The sequence below is a fragment of the Ovis aries genome, chromosome 4 (assembly GCF_016772045.2).
Source record: "Ovis aries strain OAR_USU_Benz2616 breed Rambouillet chromosome 4, ARS-UI_Ramb_v3.0, whole genome shotgun sequence".
Lineage (NCBI taxonomy): Eukaryota > Metazoa > Chordata > Mammalia > Artiodactyla > Bovidae > Ovis > Ovis aries.
This window is the reverse complement of record NC_056057.1, coordinates 115,460,346-115,472,144: the sequence shown is the minus strand read 5'-3', so window position 1 is coordinate 115,472,144 and position 11,799 is coordinate 115,460,346. Positions and strand designations below refer to the sequence as shown.

At 52.6% G+C, this 11,799-nt stretch overlaps 1 protein-coding gene across 3 annotated transcripts in view; it reads left to right on the top strand.

Moving 5' to 3' along the window:
- The first annotated feature begins 7,460 nt into the window (after positions 1 to 7,460).
- SMARCD3 (SWI/SNF related, matrix associated, actin dependent regulator of chromatin, subfamily d, member 3) overlaps positions 7,461 to 11,799 on the top strand; it is a 33,179-nt gene continuing 28,840 nt past the window's right edge. For all 3 annotated transcript variants that reach the window (XM_042249285.1, XM_042249284.1, XM_060415207.1), the window contains exons 1-2: positions 7,461 to 7,521; positions 9,034 to 9,174. In XM_042249285.1, the coding sequence (XP_042105219.1) occupies positions 9,136 to 9,174 (39 nt within the window). In that variant the 5' untranslated portion in view covers positions 7,461 to 7,521; positions 9,034 to 9,135. The remainder of the gene's footprint in view (positions 7,522 to 9,033; positions 9,175 to 11,799) is intronic.

Here is an 11,799-nt window from a genome sequence, read left to right as displayed (position 1 = left end):
TGAGTAATCATAAATGGTATTGTATTTTTAATTTCAATGTCCATATGGTCATTGCCAGTACGCAGAAATGCTATTGAGTTTTTAAAGTCATCTTAAAATCTGTGGTCTTGCAAAACTCACTTATTAGTTCTAGGAGGTTGGTTTGTGTGTGGATTTAAAAAAAAAATATTTATGGGATTCTCTGTACCGACAATCATGTCATCTTAAAATAGGGATACTTTTATTTCTTCTTTATAATCTCTATGTCTTTTCTTTTCTTTTTACCTTGTTGTTCTGGCTAGAACTTCTAGCAGTGTGCTGAATAAACGTAACAAGAGTGGACATTTTTGCCTTGTCCTGGATTTTAGAGAAAAAGCAAGCAGTCTTTCATCATTAAGGGTGCTGTGAGCTCAAGGTGTGCTGTAACGCTCTTTACCAAGTTGAGGAAGGTCCCTCTATTCTAGATTTCCTGAGAGCTTTTCTTTTTAATCATGAATGGGTGTTGAATTTTATCAAATGCTTTCTCGGCACTGACTGATGTGCATGTGATTTTTCTTCAGCCTGTTACTGTGGTAGGTTGCATTGATGGATTCTTCCGGATTGGAGCAAATTTGCATGCCTGGAATAAGCATCTCACATATTTTTCTTACCTGTTGTCTATCTCATCTGAAGGCTAGCTCCAAATGGAAAGAAACTTTTTGGTTCATTTTACTCACTGCTGTATTCTAGTCCCTCAGGCATGCAGTGAGCTCTCATTATCTATTTGTTGAATGAATGAAAAAACAATACAGAGAGGAAGAGAATTGCCAAGATTAAGGTGGAGGGAGAGGCCAGCTGTGGGCAGCCAGTCCCGGTAGAACCAGTCAGAAAGCCCCAGAAGAGCCTGTAGGGCCTGCGTGCCCTGAGAATTTCAGATAGTCTGCAGAGCGTTGGGGTGGATTTGGTGATGATGACGTGCGTGTGTTGGTTGCTCAGTTGTGTCCAGCTCTTTGTGGCCCCATGGACTGTAGCCCGTCAGGCTTCTCTGTCCATGGAATTCTCCAGGCAAGAGTACTGGAGTGGGGAGCCACTCCCTTCTCCAGAGGATCTTCCTGATTTGATGATAAGTATGTAGAAAACCAAGCAAACAAGCAATTTTTTTTTTTTTGGAAAAGGTAATTATTATTGTGGTACATCCACACAATGGAGTATTATTCTAGAAAGAAATGAGCTTATAAACCATAAGAAGACATAAAAGGAGAAGGCTTAAATGCATATGACTAAGTGAAAGAATCTAATCTAAAAAGACTACATTCTAACTATATGACATTCTATTAGTATGATGCTAATTAGAATGAATCTAACTATATGACATTCTGAAAAAGACAAAGCTATGGAAAGATCCTAATGACCAAGATAACCACGATGGTGTGATCACTCACCTAGAGCCAGGCATCCTGGAATGCAAAGTCAAGTGGGCCTTAGGAAGCATCACTACGAACAAAGCTAGTGGAGGTGATGGAATTCCAACTGAGTTATTTCAAATCTTAAAAGATGATACTGTGAAAGTGCTGCACTCAATATGCCAGCAAATTTGGAAATCTCAGCAGTGGCCACAGGATTAGAAAAGGTCAGTTTTCATTCCAATCCCAAAGAAAGGCAATGCCAAACAATGTTCAAACTATTGCACAATTGCACTCATCTCACACACTAACAAAGTAATCTCAAAATTCTCCAAGCTAGGCTTCAACAGTACATGAACCATGAACTTCCAGATGTTTAAGCTGAATTTAGAAAAGGCAGAGGAACCAGAGATCAAATTGCCAACATCCGCTGGATCATGGAAAAAGCAAGAGAGTTCCAGAAAAACATTTACTTCTGCTTTATTGACTACGCCAAAGCCTTTGACTGTGTAGATCACAACAAATTGTGGAAAATTCTTAAAGATATGGGAGTACCAGATCACCTTACCTGCCTCCTGAGAAATCTGTATGCAGGTCAAGAAGCAACAGTTAGAACTGGACATGGAACAACAGACTGGTTCCAGATTGGGAAAAGAGTATGTCAAGTCTGTACATTGTCACCCTGCTTATTTAACTTATATGCAGAGTATATCATGCGAAATGCTGGGCTGGATGAAGCACAAGCTGGAATCAAGATTGCCGGGAGAAATATCAATAACCTCAGATATGCAGATGACACCACCCTTATGGCAGAAAGCAAAGAGGAGCTGAAAAGCCTCTTGATAAAAATGAAAGAGAAGAGTGAAAAAGCTGGCTTAAAACTCCACATTAAAAAAAAACAACTAAGATCATGGCATCTGGTCCCATCACTTCATGGCAAATAGATGGGGAAACAGTGGAAACAGTGACAGACTTTATTATTTGGGGCTCCAAAATCACTGCAGATGGTGACTGCAGACAAGACATTAAAAGATGGCTGCTCCTTGGAAGAAAAGCTATGATCAACCTAGACAGCGTATTAAAAAGCAGAGCCATTACTTTGTAGACAAAGGTCTGTCTAGTCAAAGCTATGGTTTTTCCAGTAGTCATGTATGGATGTGAGAGTTGGACCATAAAGAAGACTGAGCGCCGAAGAATTGACGCTTTTGAACTGTGGTGTTGGAGAAGACTCTTGAGAATCCCTAGGACTGCAAGGAGATGCAACCAGTTAATCCTAAAGGAAATCAGTCCTGAATATTCAGTGGAAGGACTGATGCTGAAGCTGAAGCTCCAATACTTTGGCCACCTGATGGGAAGAACTGACCCCTTGGAAAAGACCCTGATGCTGGGAAAGATTGAAGGCAGGAGAAGGGAACGACAGAGGATGAGATGGTTGGATGGCACCACCGACTCGATGGACATGAGTTTGGGCAAGCTCTGGGAGTTGGTGATGGACAGGGAGGTCTGGTGGGCTGCAGTCCATGTGGTGGCAAAGAGTCGGACACGACTGAGTGACTGAACTGAACTGAGGGAAATAGTAAAAAGATCAGTGGTTGCCAGAGGTTAGGTTAGGAGAGGGAACGATGATGAAGAGACGGAGCACAGAGGATCTTTAGGCAGTGAAACTGCTCTGGATGATACTGTGATGCTGGACACATGTTGTTATACATTTATCCAAACAAGAGAATGTGCAGCAGCCAGGGTGACCGCTATGGTCACCTATGGGCTTTGGGTGATTGAGATGTGTCAGTGTGCGTGTTCATCAGTAGTAACAAGTTTAACCGCTCTGGTGGGAGATGCTGGTTACAGGGGAGGCTGTGTGTCAGGTGGGGCGGGGGAGGGAGCATAAGGAAACTGGCCCTGCTTTCTGCTCTACTTTGCTGAGAATCTAAAATTGCCCTAGGGTATTACTTGGCGGTCCAGTGATTAGGACTTTTCGCTCTAACTACTGAAGGCCTGCAGTTTGATCCTGCAAGCCATGTGGTGTGGCCAAAATTTAAAAAAAAAAAAAGCTCTAAAAAAATAAAGCAGGCTTAAGCTAAGTATGAACTCGAGAGAGAATAAAAGGTACCCAGGAAAGGAGGAACAGTCACAGTTTGCTATATGGGCTCAGCCAGGTTTCCTGGGGCCTGAAGTTTATACAATTGAGGGAGAAGTCTTTAAGAAAAGAAAAACACTGAATCAGAAAAAAATCTGATCAAATCTGAGCAATTTCTGGAAGCTTTGTACTTTCCCTGCCCTGACAAAGCCCAAACTCCTGAGCAAGCACCCCAGATACCCTGCCCTGCACACGGGTCCTCACCTGCTCGTGCACAAATGGGGGGCCGGCAGCGCTCAGCTTCTCAAAACTCAGCACCAAGACCCCTTCTTCTGTGAATGTACCCCCCTACCCCCTTCCCCAGGGCTTCCTGTAGGGCGTGGGAAGAAGCCGGAGGCCAATTTGAGTCCCAGCTCTGCCACGTATGAGCTACATGGCCTCAGACACATCCTTTGCCTTCCCAGAGCTTTGTGCTTTATCTTCGATAAATACAAATACTAATGTCTGTCCTACAGGAGGGCTGGAAAGAACAAACACCTGATCCAGAGCTGGGCATGTGGTGAGGGTGAGGAAACACATCTTTCCTGCTGCCTAGCAGCATTAATTTTTCTTTTACTTGTGGAAAAAAAGAAAATAAAATAAAATTTACCATCTTAACCATTTTTTGAGTGTAAAGATCTGTGGCATCAAGTACTATCACCTTGCTGTGAGGCCATCAGCACCGCCTGTCCACGGGGCTCTGTCCATCCAGCAAGACCAGCTCTGTCCCATTAAACCCTAACTGCCCACTCCCCCTCCCCCAGCCCCCGGCACCCTCCACTCTACCTTCTGTCCCCTCCAGCCTTGGGACTGGCCTCTGTGGCTGCAGTGTGTGACAGGGAAAGGGAAAGCTGCCCCATTGTGTCCGACTCTTCCCAGCCCCACTATACAGTATGTAGTCCATGGAACTCTCCAGGCCAGAATACCAGAGTCGGAAGCCTTTCCCTTCTCTAGGTGATCTTTCCAAGCCAGGGATCGAACCCAGGTCCCTCGTATTGCAGGCAGATTCTTTACCAGCTGAGCACAAGAGAAGCCCAAGAATACTGGAAGGGGTAGCCTATCCCTTCTCCAGCAGATCTTCCCGAGCCAGAAGTTGAACCAGGGTCTCCTACGCTGCAGGTAGATTCTTTACCAACTGAGCTATCTATTTACATGTATTTATCCCCCATCTGGGGCTTCCCTGGTGGCTCAGATGGTAAAGAAGCCACCTGCAATGCTGAAAACCTGGGTTCGATCCCTGGGTCAGGGAGATCCCCTGGAAAAGGAAATGGAAACCCACTCCAGGATTCTTGCCTGGAGAATCCCATGGACAGAGGATCGGGCTACAGTCCATGGGGTCTCGAAGAGTCGGACATGACTGAGTGACTCACACTTTCACTTTTCAACCCCCATATGGTCCAGAGGCGTCTCGCACCCCTGCCCCACAGTCTGGTACAGAGCCAGGCCCACAGTAATACCAGCTCCAGGAAGAGACGCAGGACCCCTGAACGAGATACACAGACAGAAGGTCTCGAATGGGTTCATGGATTCCTGGTCTGATTTTACATAGCAGGTGACCAGAAAATATTAAAAGTCTAACAGAAGATACAGATGATTTTTGTAAGCATTTGCTTATTTGTTGAATGGGTAAAACAGTCTAAATTCAAAAGCTACAAGTGAAGACACAGTGGAAAGTAAATGTCCCTCCACTCCGACCTCCAGCCCTTCACAAGAGGCCACCACTGTGCCCATTTTCTCCTGGATCCTCCTAGAGGACTTGTGCGTGTGTATAGTGGAGCACTCACGAGCACATACATCACACATCACACACTCTGGCACACTCTGCACACTGTTCCGCACGCTTTTATTTTATTCTGTTGTCTCGTCTTTGAGATTCTTCTCTATCCTCCTCTATCCGTACACAGAGGGTTTCCCTACTGTTCGATAGATTCATTGAGTGGTGTGTTTATCTTGTCACATGTTTACATCCGCCACCTGACTTATTTACTGCGTCCCCTGTCAGTGAGCATTTAGACATCTCCAATTTCTTGGTATTCAAGCAATACTACAGTGAACAACCCCAGATCTCAGTTACGACTGAATTTTATATAGTGTGTATCTGTTAATCCCAAACTTAATGTATACCCCCATCCTTTTTGGTAATCCTACATTTGTTTTCTTTGTCTGTGAGTATATTTCTGTTTTGTAAATAAATTCATTTGTATCATTTTTTTTAGATTCCGTACAAGTGACAGCGTATGACGTTTGTCTTTCTCTGTCGCAGGCAACAGAGTCTTACTCCACCTTGAAAGAGAGAGAATTCTGGCACATGCTGCAACGTGGGAGAACCTCGAGGTCCTTCTAGTGAGCTGTCAGTCACTTAAGGGCAGCTATTGTAGGGTCTCGCTTATCCCAGGCTCTCAAACCAGTCAGGTTCACAGAGATAGAGAGATGGGCGAGTGAGCAGAGAGGTTCATCTGAGCTTCCAGAGTCCCTGCAGAGAGAGGAGCAGAGCTGGAAGGACCCACATGAGATCTTGGGGCTCCCCTGGTGGCTCCGCTGGTAAAGAATCCACCTGCAATGTGGGAGACCCGGGTTCGACCCCAGGGTTGGGAAGATCCCCTGGAGAAGGGAACTGCTACCCGCTCCAGGATTCTGGCCTGGAGAATCTGACACATGCAGAGTCTGACACAACTGAGGGACTTCTGCTCACTCACTCAGACTGAGACCATGAGCGTGCAAGCAGGTGATGGGGTAGGGGATATTGGTCCGAGCCTGTCCCAGCACGTGTGTGTGTGTGTGGTGTGTGTCTGGTGTGTGTGTATGTGGTGTGTGTGATGTGTGGGAGGTGTGTGTGCGTGTGGTGTGTTTGTGTGGTGTATGTGATGTGTGTGTATGTGGTGTGTGGTATGTGTGCCTATGGTGTGTGTGTGTGTGGTGTGCATGTGCTGTGTGTGTGATATGTGTGTGGGGGTGTGTGTGTGGTGTGTGGTGTATGTGTATGCGGGGTGTGTGTGATGTGTGCCTGTGGTGTGTGATATGTGTGGTGTGTGTGTGTGGTGTGTGTGTGGTGTTTGTGTGTTGTGTGTGGGTGGGGTGTGTGTTGTGTGTGGTGTGTGTGTGGTGTGTGTGTGTGTGTGTGGTGTGTGTGATGTGTGTGTGTGTGTGTGTGTGTGTGTGGTGTGTTTGTGGTGTGTGTGTGATGTGTGTGGGGTGTGTGATGTGTGCATGTGGTGTGTAATATGTGTGGTGTGTGTGTGTGGTGTTTGTGTGTGGGTGTGTGTGCGTGTGGTGTGTGTGGGTGTGTGTGCGTGTGGTGTGTGTGTGGTGTGTGTGTGTGTGGTGTGTGGTATGTGTGCCTGTGGTGTGTGTGTGTGTGTGGTGTGCATGTGGTGTGTGTGATGTGTGTGGGGGTGTGCATGTGGTGTGTGGTGTATGTGAATGTGGTGTGTGTGTAATGTGTGCGTGTGGTGTGTGTGTTTGATGTGTGTGTGTGGTGTGTGGTATGTGTGATGTGTGGTATGAGTGGTGTGTGGGTGTGTGTGTGTGGTGTTTGTGTGGAGTATGGGGGTGTGTGTGTGTGTGGTGTGTGTGTGTGATGTGTGTGCGTGGTGTGTGTCTGTGTGTGGTGTGTGTGTGGTGTGTGTGTGATGTGTGTGTGATGTGTGTGGGTGTGTGTGCGCGTGTGGTGTGTGTGATGTGTGCGTATGGTGTGTGTGGTGTGTGTCTGTGTGTGTCCTGGAGTGGGTACCGCCTGCGACCACTGGGTGCTCGGGCGGTCTGGGTGAGCCCGCGGAGGAGCAGGCGCGTCTACAGACCTGCAGGGCATCCGTGTTCAGCCCGAAGCTCACGACGGGCCTGCGAGCCCGGCGATCACAAGTGCGGATGCACGGGGCGACGCCGTCCGCTCCGATCCCTAACTCATTATTAAGCCGTTCGCTCTTTGCAGACGCTCCCTGCGCCTCCCCCGCTCCGGGCTGCAGCGGCGGCGCAGGCGCCGGGCCGAGCCGAGCGCCGAGCGGGGAGAGAGCGGCCGCGCTCCGGGCCGGGGTCCCGGGGGAGCAGGTGAGCGACCCGCGCCGCGCGGTCCCCAGGCCCCTAGAGGAGACGCCGCCGGGCCGCGCTGCGCCGGCGCCCCGGCCTCCCCTGTTTGTCAATGCCCGTCTTGCCTGTGTTGACATCACCCCTCCCTCCCTTGCCTGGCACTCCTCCTCCCCCACCCCGCCTGCTATCTCCTCTCCTCCCGCCTGCCTGGCATCCCTCGCCCCCCCACGTCTCGCATCTCCCCCGCCTCCCCTGGCCTGGCATCTCCCTGTCCCCCCCTCCCCCCCGCTGGCACCTCCCTTCTTTCCCCTGCCTGGCACCTCCCCTTACCTGGCAGCCGCCTTCTGCCTCTTCCTCCTCCCTTCCTTCTTTCCTGACCCCCCACCCCCGACTCCTGACTCTCTCCCTCCCCTGCTGGGCACCTCCCCCACTCCCACTCTTGCACCTCTTCCGTGCCTGGCAGACTCCCATCCCTCCCCTCACATTCTCCCCCCTCCTCACCCCTGCCTGGCATCTTTCCCTCCCCCTCCAGTACCTCCCCATTCTCCCCTGTCTTTCCCCTCTTTCCCTTTGCCTGGCACCCTCCTGCCTGCTACCTTCCTCTCTTCCCCCGTGTCTGGCACCCAACCCCCTCCCCATTGCCTGGCACCTCCTTGTGCTGCTCCTGACTGGCACCCTCTGCCTCCTCCCCACTCCCCGCCTGGCACCTGCCCTCCTTCCCCAGCCTGACATCTCCCTTCCTGCCCACTGCCTGCCTGGCACCTTCCCTGTCTCCGCTTGGCATCCTCCAGCCTGGACACCTGTCCCCCATTCAGATTGTCCCGCTGTCTCCCACCTTCCCGCAGGTCACCTCCTCCCAGCCCTGGCCTGGTATTGTCTTCCGTCTTGGCATCGTCCCCATCTCATTGCCTCCCCTTCCTCCTCACCATTCCGGCCAACACCACCTACACGTGATCCTCAACTGCTCTCAAGCCCCATACTTACTGAACTGCCCCCTACACCCCACCATCTGCCCTGGTAGTGCCCCTCGCTCCCAACTGTCCTGCTCTCGCAGGGAGTGAAGCCAGGAGGGCTGTGCGCACAGGGAGGGCTCAGTGTGAGCTGGGCGGAATACAGAGCAGGTCAGCTCTACCTGCTGGCCACCCCCAGGATTCCCCTGAGATGGGCCTGAGCCCCAGAAGGCATCCAGCTCCCATCCTGGCTCACGGTCCTCCTTTCCCTTCTGCCGAGTCTCCCAGATTGTCCTCCCCTGCCCGGGCCCGGGCTCTGCCTGCATCCTCTGCTGTCACCCTCCCAGCTCTGCCGGCAGGAGGACCTGGCCTCCGACAGCTTTCTGCTCTCACACTGGTCCTTCTTGAACCACCCAGCAGGGCTGGCTCCTGCTCAGTGCACCTCCTGCCTTCCCCAGACTGTGCCAGGGAGTGGCCCACACGTGGGGCCCCTCTAGCACCTTCCCCTGCCTCCTCGGGCCCACTGTGAGTCTGCTCTGTGCTCAGGGTCTGGGCCGCCCCTCCCACTGCCCTCTTCTTTCAGATCCTCCTCAGAATGGCCCTTGGTGCTGCAGGCACGGTAGGCTCTGGGCGCGGGCACCGAGGGGGCACTGGATGAGTCCCCCGCTGCAGGACCCTGCCACCTATGACCGCAGGCCTTCAGCACCCGCCCGCCGTGGTACAGGTAGGCTCTGCCTTTCCCACCAGCCCTGGAGCCGCTGGGCCTCTGCTCACACTCCATGGCCCCCTCTTGGCACTTCTGCCCCCGTCTGGTCCCTGGTGGTGCCTCTTCTCATGCCCTGCGAGGGCCAGAGCAGCTCCCCCTACCCACAACCCCCGCCCCCCGTCTTGCTCAGTGTCCCTCACCTCTAGCCGTCCCTGGGCCCTGCCTTGCACGGCCATTGGAGCCAGGGACACGTGAGCCTGAAGCCAAATTTTTGCTTCATGTGAAAATGGTCTGGGGGCTCTCGCTTGTCCTACTTCCTCCTTCTTCCTTCCTCCTGGCTTGTGCCCAGAGTCCCCCCAGACACACACCTCCGTGCCCCTCACCTGTGTGTGAGTGCTCACATGCGTCCATAACACCCCACAAACACACACACTCTGCAGCCAAGGGGAGCCTGCTGAGCTCCGGCACAACTTGGGCCCTGGAAACCTACCCCGGACATGCTAGGGCGCACATCTGCAAGCCTTCTGAGCCCCAGGCAGGGCTTTGTTTGGGGTGGGAGGGGTAATGGTGGCACCCTGTTGTTGGGCGTCTGGTGGCGGCTAGTCCCGTGCTGACACGAGGCAGGCCCCGGGCTCAAGGGTGCTCTCAGGCCCATTGCACGTGAATTGGATCCTCCTGAGTCTCCTCCTGGCAGTGTGGCAGAGAGGGGTACAGCCTGGCTAGTCCCAGGGTGGTGTCCCTGGTCCAGAAGGAAGCACTAAGGCACTGCGTGGAAAGGCTGCCTGCCCCAGAGCCCAGACCATCCATGGGAGGGGGTTGGAGCCCAGTGTGAGCTCTCCCAGTCCAGCCTCACCAGTGGGCATCACCTGGTAACAGATTAGGTGCTGTCAGGGGCCCTGGAGGTGTGAGGGCCCAGTCCCCGCCCTCAAGCTGGCAGTCCAGCAGAGGGAGCAACTCGGCTGGCCCACAGGAAGTGCCCTAAGTAGGGTGATTTGAAGTAGGCTTTGGAGAACAGGGGGCTTCCCTGGTGGCTTGGCTGGTAAAGAATCTGCCTGCAATGAGGGAGACCTGGGTTCAGTCCCTGGGTTGGGAAGGGAAAGGCTACCCACTCCAGTATTCTGGCCTGGAGAATTCCATGAACTGTATCGTCCATGGGGTCGCAAAGAGTTGGACACTATTGAGCGACTTTCATTTTGGGAGAACAGGAAGGTGGGGTAGACTGGTGATGCGAGGGTAGGGGTCGACCAAATAAGAGTGCTAGTCTCAGCTTCTCCTCCCTCGGAAAGAGCAGAGGAACTTGCTTTCCTGCCTGGACCGCTCTGAAGTCCAAGGCAGTCCTGTCCCCTCTCTGCCCTGCACCCCTCAGGTAGGCTGTGCCCAGGGTGGTATGGGGCAGGGGGAGCCTGGCTGGCCCAGAGATGGAGCAGCACTGGGTGGCAGAGAGGCCATGACCTGGTGCTGGCCACCGCGGAAACAGGTGCAGCTCATCCAGGCCCCCAGACAAAGGTTGACCCCCTACCCTGCAACCTAACCACCGCTAAGGTTAAGGGCAAATGTGTTCCTTAGCTTGTGGGGCTGGATTGTAAAGGTGTGAGCTAGTCTACTAAATCTTCCCAGGCAGCTCTGAAGTTCTGGGGTGTCTGAAGGTGGAGGCCAGGTCAAATGTGGGGCTGGTTGAGCCGAGGTTCCTAGGTACCCCAGAGCCAGGCCTCCACGTGGTGAATCCTCGTGAATTGCAGCTGCTCTGGGGTGCACTGAGATAATCTCTAAGGGGGTTCCCAGCAGCAGTAGGTGGGTGCCCTGGGCTGTTCCATGCCTTGCCTGGAGGACCAGAGGAGGTCACCTAGCTGAAGGGGTGGGTGGACAGGGAGGGGAGGCTTGAGAAAATCCCGGGGGGTCAGGAGGCTCTGGGAGCAGTGAGTGCACCTTAGTGACCCCTGGTCCCCGAGTGGCCCCAGTCATGCAGTGAATCGAGGGTTCAGTCTAAGACTCCTGGGGAGTTGGGTGCTCCAACCTCCCCACGTGATGAAGGTGGTAAGGAGTGAGGTGCTGTGGGGTTTCTGGCGTTATATTTTGGAGTTCCCATTACCATAAAAAAAAAAAAAAAAAACTGTGCTTCCCTTGTGGCTCAGCTGGTAAAGAATCTGCCTGCAATGCAGGAGACCTGGGTTCAATCCGTGGGTTAGGAAGATCCCCTGGAGAAGGGAAAGGCTACCCACTGGAGAATTCCCTGGCGGTCCATGGGATCGCAAAGATTCTGACAGGACTGAACGACTTTCACTTCACTACCATAAAATTGGCCTTCATTCTGCGTGTGCAGTTGCAGGCAGGGAGCCGGCTTTGACGCCCAGTGGCTTGGGCACGTGCTGTCATTTGGATGCTGACAGGCCCGTGCTAGCGTCTAGACGGCGCGAGGGGTGGGCAGGCGGGCCGGGCGTGCAACAGCTGGAGCTGTCTTCACCCCAAATGCCCGCAGTGTGATTGCAAGTGAGAGCTGGTTGTCAGTGAGCTGTGAGCGGCAGAGGTAATGAGCTGAGGTGTCGCCTGGGGAGGTGTCATCAGGGGACCCAGAGCCACAGACACTCAGGATGAGCACACAGTCCTTGATTTGGGCTGGATTCTGAGCCCTCTTGAATCGCTGTG